General features: G+C 34.8%; 2 protein-coding genes across 3 annotated transcripts in view; one reads left to right on the top strand and one right to left on the bottom strand.

Moving 5' to 3' along the window:
- STT3B (STT3 oligosaccharyltransferase complex catalytic subunit B) overlaps positions 1-15064 on the top strand; it is a 95498-nt gene extending 80434 nt beyond the window's left edge. For both annotated transcript variants that reach the window (XM_037134646.2, XM_053669356.1), the window contains exons 10-16: positions 1049-1260; positions 2460-2647; positions 3345-3516; positions 4388-4561; positions 7137-7250; positions 9901-10113; positions 13437-15064. In XM_037134646.2, the coding sequence (XP_036990541.1) occupies positions 1049-1260; positions 2460-2647; positions 3345-3516; positions 4388-4561; positions 7137-7250; positions 9901-10113; positions 13437-13517 (1154 nt within the window). In that variant the 3' untranslated portion in view covers positions 13518-15064. The remainder of the gene's footprint in view (positions 1-1048; positions 1261-2459; positions 2648-3344; positions 3517-4387; positions 4562-7136; positions 7251-9900; positions 10114-13436) is intronic.
- Positions 7731-17321, bottom strand: part of OSBPL10 (oxysterol binding protein like 10) — a 259064-nt gene continuing 249473 nt past the window's right edge. The window contains exon 13 of the mRNA XM_037134654.2: positions 7731-8064. The gene's annotated coding sequence lies outside the window, so the exon portion shown is untranslated. The remainder of the gene's footprint in view (positions 8065-17321) is intronic.

A 17321-nucleotide genomic window follows, 5' to 3' on the forward strand; every position in this document is an offset into this window, starting at 1 on the left:
AGCAACTTTATCCATAATAGTCCCTTACTCAGAAACATTCCAAAAGTTATTAGCAGTAAAAGGTATAAATAAATTTTGATGTGTTTGTACAATAAAATAAAACACAGCTATTAATAAAAGAATAGGATAGGTAAATTTAAAAGGCAAGTACAAAAGAGAATGTTTTTATAGGATTTTTTAAAGAAAGTTAAAAAAATAGGACAAATAAATTAATGCTTTAAATGTAAATATTCGTTACCCTTTTAATAGACATGGAGGGGAGGGCAGTTAACTGACTTGGAAGAGGCATCAGCGATCCTTCCTGAGGTTCTGTATTTTATTGAGGGTAGTAGTTTTGTAGGTGTGTGCATATGTAAAACGTTTATTGAGCTATACAGTTAAGAACATGGTATAATAAATGTATTTTTTAGTCAGGAAATTAAATTTTAATTAATTTCACATGAGATGGAAGCTCAATGGACTCATTGACTTTATAAAGTTATATAGCCTTCAGCCCGAAATGGCAGAGGCTTTCCCTGTGGTTAGTATATTATGTGGAAAGTGTTGGCTTCTGGAAAATACTTTCACACTTTTTTAAGTCTCATCAGTAACTTTAAAAGTTCCTCCTTTGGCTAATAAATACTTGTCCTATTTTTACTTTAAAGCAAGCGTTATGCCAGATACTGGTACTAACTTTTCACAGACTTTATTTGATTCCATAAATTTACTTTACCTGATAATAAATTCAAATATGTTTTCATCCATCTACTATGGATTTTCTAATGTTATTTTATTGACAGATAATGAATTTAGTGCCCTATATAACTGTAATTAAATTTATATCATGATATATTTCTCTAAATTGTTGATAGTATTTAGTCAACATTAGCTATAATTTCCAAATACAACTATTAGATCATTTGGTCTGTATTATCAATTCAAAAACAATTAGCTCTTTTGTGAGATGTCTATTTTTAGACTTGGTTTATAATGTGGTATTAGATATTTAGTTCCGTTCCCTGTGAACATTTTTTTTTCTGAAGTGTTATAAGAGAGTTTGTCTTTGCAGTTGCTCTGTATGCAATCAGCGCTGTCTACTTTGCTGGAGTGATGGTGCGGCTGATGTTGACTTTGACTCCAGTTGTCTGTATGCTGTCTGCAATTGCCTTCTCCAATGTTTTTGAGCACTATTTGGGGGATGACATGAAACGGGAAAACCCGCCTGTGGAGGATAGCAGTGATGAGGACGACAAAAGGAACCCAGGAAACTTGTATGATAAGGTGGGGACTCTAAAGTAAGGCCTTTAAAAATTTTACGTGCTTTATTTTTCTACCACAGTAAGAATTATAAATATTAAGAAATGTGATTAAACAGAATTTAGACAAACTGCCATTTCTGGTTGGTCTTTTAGCTCAGAATAAGAAAATAGAATGTAATCAGGGTAGGGATTCTCATTTCATTTTGGTTAGGTTTTATCTAAAACCCCTCTATTTTTTAGAGCAAAAACCTAGTGCTCTAGTAAACTACATAAAATATAAAATTGAGCATTATAAACCCTTCTGAAACCATGTGTACAAGTGCTTATCCTTAAAGTTGATATTTAATGTAAACTTAAAATATTTGGTTGATTGGATGGTAAAATAAAGGGAATAAATGCCTCGAAGGAGCGGGGCAGGAAGGAGGGAAAAAGCCTCCAGTTTGTTAGAACAGCCAGTTGACTGATATAATGTAACTTACTTTTAATCTCTCAGTAACAGCAAGATTATATTTGAGCAAATGTGGAAAAGACTTATAAGAATTAGAGCACTTGTCTTGGGTGACATTAAATTTTATTTGAATATTAACTAGGTTTTTAAATGCAGATAAGTAGTGATACTTCTCAGGATAAGTCTAGCCTTGCAATTTAGAATTTCTGATGTGGTTCTGTTTTCTCTTCTGCGTTTTTGGTTGTCTTTAAAAATGTTTTCAAAAATATAACATTAATTTTAAATTAACAAGTCTATTGGTTTGGGGTTTAGAATTTGGAAGATTGATTCTGATAATGCTTTTTTTTTTTTTTTTTTTTTGGTCCTAAAGTTCTGCATGGTCTGGATTATAGCTGGACAGTGTCATTTTCAGGATGAGGAATTCAGATTTTGTAAGAAAAGTTTGCCAGAGTGAGGCCATTTGGTTATTTTCTTTGTATTTAAGTAAAACATAAGGACTGCTCAGTTCGAAAGCAGTTTCTTAATGGATCTGTGACCAGCTCCTGGGTTGGGTATAGGTCCCAGGAAACCTCCTTATTCACATTTGACTTAAGAATCTACGTTGCTAATTTTTAGAAAATATTGTTTCACTCACACAAGAATACTTGATGGTTACACAGTTTTCTTCTCAAATAATTAAATTAATAGATTAATATTCTCCCAACTTTTCTACTTGAATGCCTCTGAAGCACAGTAGATGACGAATTTGTCTAATCATTTTTTTGTATCTTCAGGCAGGTAAAGTGAGGAAACATGTAACTGAACAGGAAAAAACTGAAGAGGGATTAGGTCCTAATATAAAAAGCATTGTCACCATGTTGATGCTGATGCTATTGATGATGTTTGCAGTCCACTGTACCTGGGTCACAAGCAATGCCTACTCCAGTCCAAGTGTGGTCCTTGCCTCTTACAATCATGATGGGTAAGAAAATAACCTGGTTACAAAGGATATTATACCTGTCCCTTTTTTTTTCTGTCTCAATAGTTAATAATTCAAAGAGAGAATGTGAGACTGCATTAGAATCCACCACATTTTTCTTGTGGCCTTTTTCTCTACTGCCCCCTTTGGTAGATGTGGGTAGCAGTGATTATATTTCATGACCTTGTCCAGAATGTCTTTGCATTCATAACATATACATTAGTTTTTCTCAAAATGCAGTCCTTGGACATAAAGTTCTCAATACATCATGGATAGCTTCTGTGATTTTTAAGCAAAACAAAATATAACGTAACTAATTTTACCATAGGCTAATTGAATAAGAGTTCAGTTTCTATCACATGTCATCGTTTTATAAGGAATGTTATTCAAGAAACCTGTTAGAAATACAAATCTTTGCCCCCATGTATGACTACTGAATCAGCAGCCTAGGGGTAGGGCTCAGCTGTCTGTGGTCTAATAAAGCCCTCTAGGTAATTATGGTGCAGCAAAAATTGAAGAAGAGCTAATTGTATATATTGCCACCTCAGCTTCTACTTCATTTGGGTTTTTGTAGATTTGCAGTTTTAAAGACCATCCTTAAAATGTGGAATTAATTCAGTGGTTTACCAACTCAGGATTATAAGTTACCCTCTTCACATTTATAAGATCTCATTTAAAAGAATATTGTGATTCTTTTCAGCACCAGGAATATCTTAGATGATTTTAGAGAAGCTTACTTTTGGCTAAGGCAAAATACAGATGAACATGCCCGAGTGATGTCTTGGTGGGATTATGGCTATCAGATAGCTGGAATGGCTAATAGAACTACTTTGGTGGATAATAACACCTGGAATAACAGCCACATAGCACTGGTAAGAATTCGATAAACAAAAGATCAAACTTATAAATCTCTACTACTTAGCAATCAGGCTTTGCTTATGATTAAAAAGGATAGATGTAGGTACAAGTACTCTTTGCTTGTTTAAATTATCAAAATTTCTCTTTATATATTCATTCCATAAATTGTGCTTGGGTTACACATATTTGTTTTTAAGAATGGTATTTATTTAAGCATTATTCAGAATTGTAGGCTGCTTTCTGGCACATCTCATGCTACATCATGATAATAGTTCATTGGCGATTTGGACAAAACCTGAATTTTTTTATGCACTAAATTTGACTTATCTCCATTTTATAAATTCATATAATTATTTGCAAATATGTAAAACATGCATTGTATTTAAATTATGGTTAAGTAATTATATAAATTAAGGTGATCACCTCTTTTTTTTTTAAAGATTTGAAATAGATACTAGGTTTTAACCAAATGAGTTTGATTTGTATTAGTGTTGTAACTAATCATCAGATGTCTGATAGACTGAGGAGAATAACACATTAGTACTAGCTAGATTGCTGCTCATACCTGGCCTTAAGGTCATGAGAAATTCTATTCCTTTTAAGCTTGACTGCTTTTATATTAAAATGTTAATGTCATGAAAAAATTATTAGCAAAATATTAGAATATGTATTCTGATTTTGACATTTCTGCTATATGGTTATAGCAAGTGAGGTGGCTTCTTAATCTCAGTAAATTTATTAAATTCACAGCAAATCCTTTCTATTAAAAGGAACTTCATGTAAATCACAACTTGAGGTACATTCTATCTTAGATAAAACTATACATTTATTTCTTTTTTAGCATATTATTGGACTGAGTACATACATTCTCATTTTTTCCTGTAGGTGGGAAAAGCTATGTCTTCAAATGAAACAGCAGCCTATAAAATCATGAGGAGTTTGGATGTAGATTACGTTTTGGTTATTTTTGGAGGGGTTATTGGCTATTCTGGTGATGACATCAACAAGTTTCTGTGGATGGTTAGGATAGCTGAAGGGGAACATCCAAAAGACATTCGGGTAAGAAACTGTTAGTTCAGGTGTGTAAAAGAAAACTCACAGTGTCCAGGTAATTCTCTTATTTTGCTAATTGTGTAATGTTTGTTTTCATTATTTTATCCCCAAAATTAGACTCTCACTCTCACTTTAATATTAAATAAGATACTATAAGCATTTTCTCAGTTTTAACACTTTTGAAATCACTACCTGATATTTCCGTTCTCAAGCAATCCCTTGTCAGGACTTTTGCTCTGACTCCTTCGTAGCCTCTCAACTCTGTCCTTTCTTTCCATTGCTTCCTCTCTGTTACTAACCCTTATGATGATAAGCCAGAAATAGAATAGTAACCTTAAAATTGCTGTGTTTGCCTTAGTCTTATTTTCTCTCCCAGTCTAACATTACATTCATTGATCATGTCATTTTACAGTTTAAAAGCCTTAAATTGATTAAGGAAAAGGCCTTGAAACTAGACAGACATCAGTTAAAACTTAAACCCAGCCATGGTGAGCTTGGTGCTATGGGCAAGTTATTTTTTGCCAGTCAGCGTTATATGCTTTGAGCCTAAGTTCTTGTTCTAGGTTCTGGTGTTATAATGGTGATTAAGGCAGCCTCAACTTATCACTCATTGGGATGCCAGAAGTGATTCATTTGTAGTGCTGTTTTGAGACTATAGGTGAAACCTCAGCCTAGTGGCTGGTATATAATAATTTCCATAATAAAGTAATGGTGTAAAATCCAAACTCCTTCACTCACAGTACTAACCCAGTAATACTTCTCTTTTCCTTTTCTGCCTTCTTGTCCCTCCGTCAGCTTTTTCTCCACTCTGTCAACTATCTATGCAAGCTATTGGTGAAATTTGCCCTGTGGTTTCTTTCTTTGACTCATCTAACACGTGGTGTTTATACTTTTCCCTTTCTTGGGATAGCTTCCCTATCACAGATTTGTCATCTCTCTGGAAGCCCTTCTCCGGTACATCCATATCTATACTTGTCGTGAAATCACATATACAGCCCATTTTATAGATCGATTCTATAACATCACTCCCACTCAGTCGTGAGCTCTTAGGGAGTCTCAATTATACAGTATTGTATTTTGCTGTGTGTAATGTGCACTTTTTTGCCCAAAATTTTGAGGGAAAATAAGGATGTGCATTATTCATGGGTATAATGATTACATACAATGGGTATAATAATCCTGTGGGTAATGCACACAAAAATGGGGGTGCACATTATGCAGAGGAACACATAATACATGGCAGAATACTGTATGATTTTCACTCGGATTTCCTTTCACAGTGTTAAAACTGACATGTGATGGATCCACATGTCCTTTGAACATTTATATAGAAATTCTAAATTTCTGAACTTTTTAAATACAGTATTTTTAAACTTTGTGAATAGGGAATACTGTCACATGGTTCAAAAGTATAATATAAAGGGATGTACAGTGTAAGTTTACCACCATCCCCCGCCCCCCCAAAAAAACAAAACAGAAAAAGTTCATGATAATCACTTATTTTCTTAGGATTCTTATACACACTGTTCTTCATCTTTTCAGTTCACAATATATATTGGAGGGTTTTTTATATTAGAATATGGAGAGCCTTTTTCATTGTTTTTTTGTTTGGTTTTTATTTCTGTTTTACAGTGGCACAATTGTGTGTGTGCCCCATGATTTATTTAACCCTGTCCCTATTGGTGGATATTTATGTTGTTGTTTTCAGTTTTTAGTCTCAAACAGGGGTGTGATAAGGAACTTTTATACTCATTATTTTGTCCATGTACAAGTATCTGTGTAAGGTCAATTCCTAGACTATAAATTTCTATTTAGAGTGCCAAATTCGACTTTGTAGAGGTCAGTTTATAAATTTCATGAGATTTCAATAAAAATTACTATGCGATTTTCTTAAACACTCTCTTCCCCAACTAAGGAACTGATTTTAGAGTTCATAAGGGAAAATAAAGAACAATTTAAGAAAACTCCGAAAAGGAGTAATGGAGTCATTTGGAAAAAGTGAACCGGTACCATTATGTATTGAGGTTTTACATCATGGTTATAATCTGGTAGGATTAATTTCCTCACTCCAGAAAACATTACTGTTCTTTTTCTGTGTGTTCTTTCTCATTTATTTTTTATGAATGATCTCTGGACTCAGCTTTTAAAAGCCATCATAATAACCCTGGCCAGTATGGCTTAGTTGGTTGGATCATCATCCTATAAACCAAAGGGTTGCCTGTTAGATCCCTGATCAGGGCACATATCTAGGTTGCAGGTTTGGTCTCAGGTTGGGGAGTTTGGGGCAACCAGTCGATGTTTTTGTCTATCTGTGTCTGTCTCTCTCTCTCTCTCTCTCTCTCTCTCTCTCTCTCAGCAATGGGGAAAAAAGATAAACCACTAATGATAGTTTTATATGGTTTTTTTAAGGGATCACATTAAGTTTATAAAATAATTGTCTGATAATATTTTTTGAGATGTAACTAAATATGGCTTTATGAATGTATTCTAAAAGCTGGTTCTTATGGGGAAGTTACGGGGGAACTGTAAATTTGAATGTCTTAAGTTGAATTGACATAAACCTCTGATTTTTTTCCTATAGGAAAGTGATTACTTCACCCCACAAGGAGAATTTCGTGTAGACAAAGCAGGATCTCCCACTTTATTGAATTGCCTTATGTATAAAATGTCATATTACAGATTTGGGGAAATGCAGGTTGGTTAATCAGTTTTTCTATAATCTTTTTGTAATGAATATTTTGAAAGCAGTCTTACCTTGGCTCGGTGGCTCAGTTCATTGCAGCATTGTGCCTTACACCAAAAAAGTTGCAGATTCAATCACTGGTGGGAGCACGTACAGAAGGCAATCAAATGATGTATCTTTCTCATGTTGATGAGAAACTCCCTCTCTCTCCCTTCCTCTCTCTGAAATCAATGAACTTAATAACTCAGGTAAGGATTTTTTAAAAAGTAGTCCTGTTTGCCTCTAGAAAACAAGATAATGACGTTTTGATTGTGCTATAAAGAAAAATGTGCTTGCCTTGGCTGGGTAGCTCAGTTGGTTGGAACATCATCCTACTTGCCAAAAGGCTGCAGGCTCAATTTCCTGTCAGGACATGTGCTGGATTGCAGGTTAGAGCCCTGGTCTGGGCACACGTAGGAGGCAACCAGTTGATGTTTCACACATCAGTGTTTCTTTTTCTGTCCCTCTCGGTGCAAAATCAATGAACATGTCCTTGGGTGAGGATGAAGAAAAAATTGAGCTTATCTAAAATTTCCACCTGAATTCTCCTTCTACCCCATTAAATTTAGATTTCTGAAACTTGTATGTGAAAAATTAGGAAAATATGTTAGATCAAAGATTTATTTCCAAAGTATTAATTGACAGTAGGCTCAAATCCAACCTTTGCTAGCCATTTCACCTTTTGGCATCATGCTTTTTGCAGATATTCTTCTTCCAGAGAATAGGTCTTCCAGCTGAGGAAACTGTGATCTTAAGTAGATTACTTTGGTGCTTTGTGGGGAAAAACCTGAAATTAAAGAGTTGAATTATATCGACACTTCAGATATGCATTCTATCCCTGTTCTCATCACCACAGATAGCTAGAACTATGTGGGTTAGAGGTTCCTAGAAAATTAGAAAGATGTAGTACAAAAGTTTAAGGGCCCATGAAATGAATGAATGAATAAATGTGTAAAGAGGTATTGTGGCAAAAAGAACAGACATTGGACTTCCTGTCATAGGACGTGGGATTTAGATCTGATTCTGTCAAGTTGTGCAACCCTTGAACAAGTCACATCCTCCCTGGACTTTTTTTCCCTCATGTGTATACAATAAGGGCTGGACTGAATTGAAGACTTTATTTCTGAGGCAATGTATGGTTCTTAGATTGCATGACTATAATACAAAATTAAACCTTCACACCAAGATTTCATTGAAAACTGCCTTATTCCATATTGCATTTTGGTTAAGTTGATACTAGGAGGCAGAGGAAAAATTGCTTGTTTAATTTTATACAGATACCAGGGATCAAGATAATGTTTATCTCTATTGACTTGGAATTACTCTGGAGGTGGCTTTAAAAAATAGACACTAATTTTACTACTAAATGTAGGGTTTTGTTTGCGTTTTTGATTCCTGAAGTCCACTGCCTACTTTCTAAACTCTTGTTAAGAAAGAAGCAGTTAAAACATAATAATTAGCTGACCCAGAAAATGGGTCAAAGTTTCTTTGTTCACTAATGGTAGCAGCAAAGAGTTTCCTTTCTGTCCTTTAAGTTTATCAGCAGTGTTAGGCCATGCTTTAATCATTTTGATGCCTTTTCTTGCTGAGGAAAATAATGATTAAGACAAAGTATAACTTTCTGTTGTATAGATAAGCATGAACAAGTAATTCCCTCATTAGAGTAGATTTAGTTTTGTGTTAACTTTAATTCACTTTTGTTCTGTGTGTCAACATAAACTTAGTCTGAGAATTTCTTAAGTTCTTCTCTCCCCCCAAGTTTTCCTCTCTTAAATCCTCAAATCCCTCCCCTGGTTTGCCTTTGTTTAACCTTTATTTACAGTTCCCACTTTCAGGATATAGTAGGCTTGTGCATTTATTTAACAAATAACACTAGGGGAAGTAAAGCCACATTGAATAAGATAAAGTTGTAATACAACTAACACCGTAGTGGAGGATACAGGTAATTTAAAAAATAAAAACGTTTTGCAATGAACAGCATAGAGCGAAAGATAAGGAAATAGTGGAGTACACTTTTCTACTGCCCATCTCAAGAAAATGTTTTGGGGTTTTACAAATCAATAATAGTTGGTAAAATAACAAATAAGTTTAAAAAATAAAGTAAATAACTTTATACATTAATGACTGGCCTAATTTTATATCAGATTAAAGTGTGTCTTTTAAATTTTCTTTAAAAAATACTTCCCTGAAAGGATGGTATTTGAACTGAAACCAAAGGATAGAAAGGGGAGCTGGCTATGCAAGAGAGCTAAATGAAGGACTTGCAGGCTGAGAGAATAGATAGTGCAAGACCCTGACGGAGGCAGAAAAGTCCCTTCTGTGTTTTCTCTCCATATACCTATAAAACGGGCTTTGATGGATTTTATTTTGCTGTTTTGGTGTTTTTATGCCTCCAGGCTTTTCATTCACTCAAGGATTCTGTGCAGTTCTAATTCTGATGTATTTAGTTTCTTCCTGATTTTTTCCTATCTAGTTAGCAGCATATGTTAACTGTTACAATATATTATTCTTATTCTGTTTTCCTAGTTTAAAGTGAGAGTTTTACTCTGATGATAACATTTACTACCTTCTAATACCAAATGTTTTCCAATGTGGTTAACATCCAGCCTGGTCACTTTTGCAGCTGGATTTTCGTACACCCCCAGGTTTTGACCGAACACGTAATGCTGAGATTGGAAACAAGGACATTAAATTCAAGCATTTGGAGGAGGCCTTTACATCAGAACACTGGCTTGTAAGGATATATAAAGTGAAAGCACCTGATAACAGAGAGACACTAGACCACAAACCTAGAGTCACCAACATTTTCCCCAAACAGAAGTATTTGTCAAAGAAGGTAGGTATCAAGTGAAGTCATGTTAGTTGTCTGAAAAATGATAGAAAATTGCTAATAAATTTCCATTTGCCGAGCTTATAAAGACTGTCACTTATGTGCCAAGTGCCAAGTAAATATCAAGCTAGTCTGTTAGGGGCAGGTAGACCAACCAGCAACTTTTTCTGGAAATAGCATTGCGGTTATCAGTAAACCGAGCTGAGATTTTTCTAAAGGCATATTCTGGCTTTAGTTTTCTATTACTTAGTTTAATTTCCCATTTGTAAAGTAAGATGTGTCTGTGGCCATCATTTTCTGAACCTTTGTGAAAGTCAGAATGCCAAACATTCATTTATGATCAGTTCCTGATCTTATGGTCAGAGTAAATTTGTATTGCATCTTCATGTTCTATTGTTATAATGTTACTTTATTAATCATTGAATAAAGAATAAGAATAAGAAAGAATAAAGAATCATTGAGTTGGTTGAGTCCATAATAAAAAAAATCATTTATCTTAATTCTTTTTAACTGTAATTATGACCAAGTTATAGGAAGGAATTATGATGATGAGACTATTACAGTCCTCTTGTAATAAATATTTAATAAGATATAAAGTATATTATTGGAGGTCATTATTGCTCACTTAAGCCAAATATATACAATCTTTGCTAGTAAAGACTACTAAAAATGAGAATTTATATAGGTTGCCCTCTGTGGGAAATGGCAAATAATAAGCAGTTATGGAATATTAAGTTGTATTTTAAGGAGCTATCCTTAAAATACTAATTATTATTAGGCTGTTTTCAGTTTTAAGTCTCGAAAGATGCTTGGGTTTACACTGCTCACATCAGTTACAGTATTCTCCCCTTGTCTTTGGGGACAAGGGAAGAGCCCCAGAGGAGACCTGTACCAAACCCTTATATACTATGGTTTTTTCTTTCCCCCTACACATTTACATACCTTTTCACTTAAGGAAGCACTTTACAAGGGTTCTCTTTGGCATACCCTGATTACCAGCATCACTACTCTTGTGCTTTGGGGCCATAATTAAGCCAAATGAGGGTTATTTGAACACAAACATGTGATATACCATGGCAATCAGTCTGATAACCTGGGTGGCTACTAAATGACTAACAAGTGGGAGAGGCGTGCAGCATAGAGGTGCAGGACAAATGGATGATCCAGGTACCTGGCGGGGCAGAGTAGATGGCATGAGATTTCATCACACCGCTCAGAATGGCACAAAATATGGAATTTTCATTTAATATTTTAGACCAAGGATAACCAAAACGGGGGTGGGGGGTGCTACTGAAATTTAAATCACTGAAGCAATTATCTCATTCTGTTACATAAAATATGCTTCAGATGTTTTCAGAGTATAGGTTATTTTAATTTGTGCTATAAAAGTGTGATGTATAAATAAAAATGTTTTAAATGAATACTTTCTATGCCAGATACAGATTACCCTCATTTGTCATACTTAAATGTCATACAGCTGTCACTCATTATGTTGGTCATATAAAATTCACTTACTAGTCTTTACATCAAATGACCAATCAAATGATCTGGTTTCTCACAGACGTGTGGTGGGAGAAACTGGTGAGTCACATCAGTGCAGAAGGTAAAGCAAATGCTGCTATTCTCAAGGCAGTTTGCTCTTAGACCATCTAAGCCCAGTTGAAGTGTACTTTTTCTGAAAAACAGTGCCATTGAACTTATCTAAATGATGATAGTGGATTTGCTTACTTTAACCTCTTTTGTCTCCCATCATTTCCCCAAAATAAATAAGTGAATGCATATATAAAAATTACTTATTTTTATAGTCTGTCTTATATGCCCAAAACATACATGGTAGTAGTCAACATGGTTTTGAATTTCTGGTTTCCATGATTTTCTATTCTCTGTTTTGTTCTAGCACTAGAGGAATGCTTGTTGTTTCTTTGTTTTCTCTCTCCACTCTGGTTTTTACTCTAGGGGTGGGGGTAAGAGTACAGCAGTCATTCTGGGAGTGTTCCTACCACTGCAAAGATGGTGTGGCTGAGGTTCTAGGAATTGTAGTCCAGGGCTACAGATGAGACTTGGCAAGGCCACTTTTACATACTTTGCATAGTCCTGGGCCATTTTACATGATCAATCAGAAGAGGTGTCATGTTAGAATCTGTAGGCAGTGATAATAAAGAAACTAGCTTCTTGACCTGGTTTGAATTTTTTTAATTGTATTCTCAAATTTATTTACTTTTATGCTTTCAGCTAATAATAAGTTAACATACATTGTGAACAAGCTAGCAGCAGCTAATTTTTGTAACCTTAATAAGGATTGCATTTTCCTTGTATTCTTTGCCTTGTTAGAAAAAAATATAAATCAGTTAAAACTGAACTTCATTAATATATGTACATAATACAGGATATACCCTAAGTTTCTGGAATTTCCTCCAAGAGTTGTATATAAGTGTGCAGGTTGAATTTAGGGGTCACTCTCTTGAATCTTCAGCCTCTGCTAACCCAGTGCTCTGATGGTACGTTAAACTAATTGTTTCCCCCAAAATTTACTATTAGTATCTGTGGATATGTCAGATTGACAGACATATGTTCCTGTATGATTTACCTTGTAGGATTCTAACATTGCAAACCTTTTTGCAGTAATTTCTGCCACCACATTTATAGTAATTTGTTGTAGTAATTTGTTTTTTTCTTATACTAGAAAACATCTGTTGACAGTATTTTAATGGGATGCAGGGTGTTAAGAAAAATTCATTGTTAAGATCTATAAAACTCAAGGAATGTTAATGGGTTTTTTCTCTAGATGTTTGGTGCTCATTTTGTGTTTCATTTTTAAGTGCTATTTTTCTGCCTAAATTGGAGAATGTGTCGAGTAATTTTATTTGTTTTTCATTTTTGTAGGTAGGTACAAAGGTACTTACTTTGTATTTCTGACACAGCCAATTCTTGCAGGCTAACCCAGGAACAACAATTAACATTTTCTGATTCCTTAGTGTTATATTCTTTCATGTCTGGAAATGTAGTTACTACAACTAAGTATTTTTAAACACTTGTAACACAGAGAGAGTGGATGGGGGTTCATTTGCCTGATGGGGAGGAATGTGTGATACGCACTTGGGAAATGCGCTGGTACTCCTTTTATTTTAAACCTGGGGACCTAGTCCAGCTTCTTTTGGGTCTCAGCATACTTGGCACAGAACAGTGGTACTCACTGTTTAAAGAATCCAGCTATAAGACGAGTGAAGGGCTTATGAAGGCAGTCTTCCTCACAATGCAGTAAACCACGTATGTGTATTTTTTAATTTGTAGGAAGCGTGTACTAACACCATGTGTTGTTTTCTTTTTAGACTACGAAAAGGAAGCGTGGCTACATTAAAAATAAGCTCGTTTTAAAGAAAGGCAAGAGAATATCTAAGAAGACTGTTTAAATAACACTGTTCTGGTTCCTAACTTGAAGCAGTTGTCTTTGTGAGAACCGGTCTTTGCCTTTAACTCATGTCCTGTTTCACAGCAACGGAGGGTACAGAACTGTCGCTGATCCAGGTTAACGTACAAAATTTTCTGGCAATACCTGATTTAAAAAATAAAATTGGCTTATTGAGAACAGCTGTTTTCAACTTCTAACGTGAAGCAAGACAGAGCACTGCTGTAAATGTCTAACAGCAGGGGTTTTTTTTTTATTGGTACATATTATCCTTCAAATCTGAGAATTTGGACTAATTGCACCAAAGAATCCTCTAATTTGGTCCCTGGCACATGCATACTTGTTCATGTTTTTATTCTTTTACAAGACCTGCATTTTATTTGAATTGCCCAAATAGCAATATATAAATTACAAATGACAAAATGTGATGAGCTTCTTGAACCAGTAAAGTAGTACAGGTCTGAGAAAGAGGTATTAGAAACGTAATTATACTTCTTTGAATTATATTTATTTTCATGTTTCTTCAGTGCAAAGAATGTTTCATCAAATGTACATTTTCTATTGCTTACTATTTTTGCTCTGAGAAGAAGCTGCTGTTTCAAAGATGAACCTCTGAGTCACTAATTGATTCAAGTAGTTTTTTTATGTTGACATGATATTGCTGCTGTCGGCAGTTGTTTTCACCAGGTACTTACGGAGTAGATCTCATGTGTTGTTCATTCAAGGGCTAAATTTAAATCCTTTGGAGATCATGGCAACTGCACAGAATGTTGCCTGTCAGGATGGGGTTTGTATCTCAGTACTGAGGTTAGCACTATGTTTACATGTAAACGATTAAGGAGAAAACAAAGTGGACGGGGGTCCAAAGTTCATTTTCTGTGACTCTTCAAAATGACAAAGGATTTGTAAACTTTGCCTGGACTTCTCTTACAACAGTTTCATCAATCACATCAATTTTGTTCTCTGCTCCATATTGTTTGAATCCCTTAAGCATTTGATGAAACACTCTTTAATGCTATTAGAATTTTCTTACTTAAAAGATGTGACAGTTGTCAAAAAATGCACTAAAATATAAATGGAGGTTGAACATGTTCACTTTCCAGCTTATAGACAACTTTATATTAGACTTGAAAATTTTCTCGTTGTTTAGTAAAAGTGAAAGAGAAAAGGTTTTTCCTGCCACAGGATATAACTTTTTTTATACAAACAAGCATAACTTACACCACTGCTTTTGGTGGAAAAGTGCAGAATAGTATGTACCTTTTATGAAGAAAAGTGTCATTTACAATATTCAGTGAGAATGTTACTGCTGATTTTCTTTTCCAAAGTGTAGAATATTCTTTGATTTATAGAATTCATTTTTGACCCAGATGATGGTTCTTTTACAGACCAATAAAAAGGCTGAACATTTTCACAAATAAAGTGTAACTAAATCTGAATTTCTGATACCTTGTCATTTGGGGGATTTTATTTTACTTTGTTGCTTTAAAATTCAATGCAGAGAAGTTGTGGACTGTAGGGAAAATAAAGTTAATTCAAATTTTGTGTTAAGTGTGTTGTCTTTTACAGATCTTTGTTTTTGGAAGGAGTTACAGCATTGAACATGTTCGTCCTTGTTCGTTTTTACAAAGGTTTTAGAGAATGTGTATAGAAGTTTGGTTAGTTCAGCTTGACCTACCATTTTGCCTTCTTTTTGCCCCAGAATGAGAATCTCTTTTTGATTTTTTTAAAGATTAGCAAGGAGGAAAACACCTAGCTACATAATATTTGGTCTCCATTTAAATGAGGGTAGGACTCAGACAAAAAAAACCTGCTTCACAAAGTTGTATTTAATTAATCAGGTCTTCATTGTAGAATTTTCTCATTAAGAAAAGGATTAATCTCTCACTTTTCTCAGTTTTGGAGAATACCATTTCGGCTCAGTGGATTGCCTCAATAAAACATCGTAATAGAATGTGACTTTATTGTAGCAGAAAAGCAAAATTATAGTAGTTTAAATAAATACATTGGAACATAGGCTCATTCGCTCAGAATATTTAGATTCCGAAGTTCATTTCGTATTTCATTATTAACACTGAACATTACACAGGGGTGGTGGGGGCAGTGGGTATTAAATATCAAGACCTCTAAGTTTTAGACTATACAACAGATTTTGATTTTGTTCCACATCTTACAATTAAACAAAGCTGAGTGCTTTGTAGTATAAATTAGGCAAGTCCAAAGCTGAAGTGCAGTTTTAGAACTTATTACTGGCTTGAGTTTGCATTTGTAGAGTTTTACTTCATTTGAGTCCCTAGGCCATGCATGACCAAGAGACTAGCATCTTTCCTTAGCTGAAGGAGCCCGAAGATCATGAAATATGATGCTATTGCACCTTTAAATTTGTTTTAAATTGTAATATGTTAAAAATTTACAAAACTTAACAATTTTTTAAGTGTAGAGTTCAGTATTGTTGAGTACATTCACATTGTGTTGACCAATCTCCAGAATTCTCTTGCAGTTGCTGCTTTTTGATGGTGGGTTTTGTCTGACTTCTGCCTTGCTGTTGGTATAGCACTCAGTCCAGGTAGGTGGAATAATGGATAAGGTAGAGTTCAACAGCACTCTGCGATTGAGATGTAGCAGATTAAGACAAACCAGTGAGGAAATGTCCTAATGTTTACTGTTTCTTTTAAGCCATTTAAAAATATATATATACTGTTCATTTTTTGGGATCTGTTATCATCTTGTGAAATTTTTTTTCAATGCATTTTTTAATTGTTGTTCAAGTACAGTTTTCTGCCTTTTACTCTCACCCCACCTCCCTCCCATTCAACCCCCCTCCCTTGTTTCTGTCCATGTGTCCTTTATACTTGTTCCTGCAAACCCTTCCCCTGAAATTCCCTCCCCTCTCCCCTCTGGTCACTGTCAGCCTGTTCTCTACAGTGTCTTTGGTTATATTTTGCTTGTTTGCTTGTTTTGTTGTTTAGCTTCCTGTTAAAGGTGAGATCATATGGTATTTGTCTTTCACCGCCTGGCTTATTTCACTCAGCATAATGCTTTCCAGTTCCATCCATTCTGTTGCAAAGGGTAGTAGCTCCTTCTTTCTTTCTGCTGCATAGAATTCCATTGTGTAAATGTACCATAGTTTTTTGATCCACTCATTTACTGATGGGCACCTAGGTTGCTTCCATCACTTGGCTATTGTAAATTGTGCTGCTATGAACATTGGGGTGCATAGGTTCTTTTGGATTGGTGTTTCAGGGTTCTTAGGGTATAATCCTAGTATTGGAATTGCTGGTTAAGCCATTTTTTGTGTTAAATGTAACACAGACAACACAAAAATGTAGACTGTAGTGTGCATAAAACAAGCAACTCTGTAACCACAACCAAGTCAAGAGAACAGATGGTGCCAGTACTCCAGAAGCTTCTTCTTGCCGGCTCCCAGCTATTGGCCTACCCCACTTCCCCCTCCAGAAGGTAATCACTGTCCTTGATTTCTGGTTTTAATAACTTAAGTATCTCCCTCTAAATATTAATTTGCCTATTTCAACAGTATAGATGGAATCAAAATATTTTTTGTATCTAGCTTGTTTTTGTGAAATTCATCCAGATAATTGCATGCAGCTGTAAGTTTATTTCCACTGGTAGACAGTATTCTCATATATGTTGTTTCCTATTTTATTGTTGATGTACTTTTGCATTGTATCCAGGTTGAGGATATTATAAATAATGCTATAGAAATAATCTTTTACATCTCTCTCGAAACTTATATGCATACATTTTTGTGGGTATTTAGCTAATAAAGTAGAATTGCTAGGTAGAACAT

The sequence above is a fragment of the Artibeus jamaicensis genome, unplaced genomic scaffold, assembly GCF_021234435.1.
Source record: "Artibeus jamaicensis isolate MK-2021 breed Jamaican fruit bat unplaced genomic scaffold, CSHL_Jam_final contig_519, whole genome shotgun sequence".
NCBI lineage: Eukaryota > Metazoa > Chordata > Mammalia > Chiroptera > Phyllostomidae > Artibeus > Artibeus jamaicensis.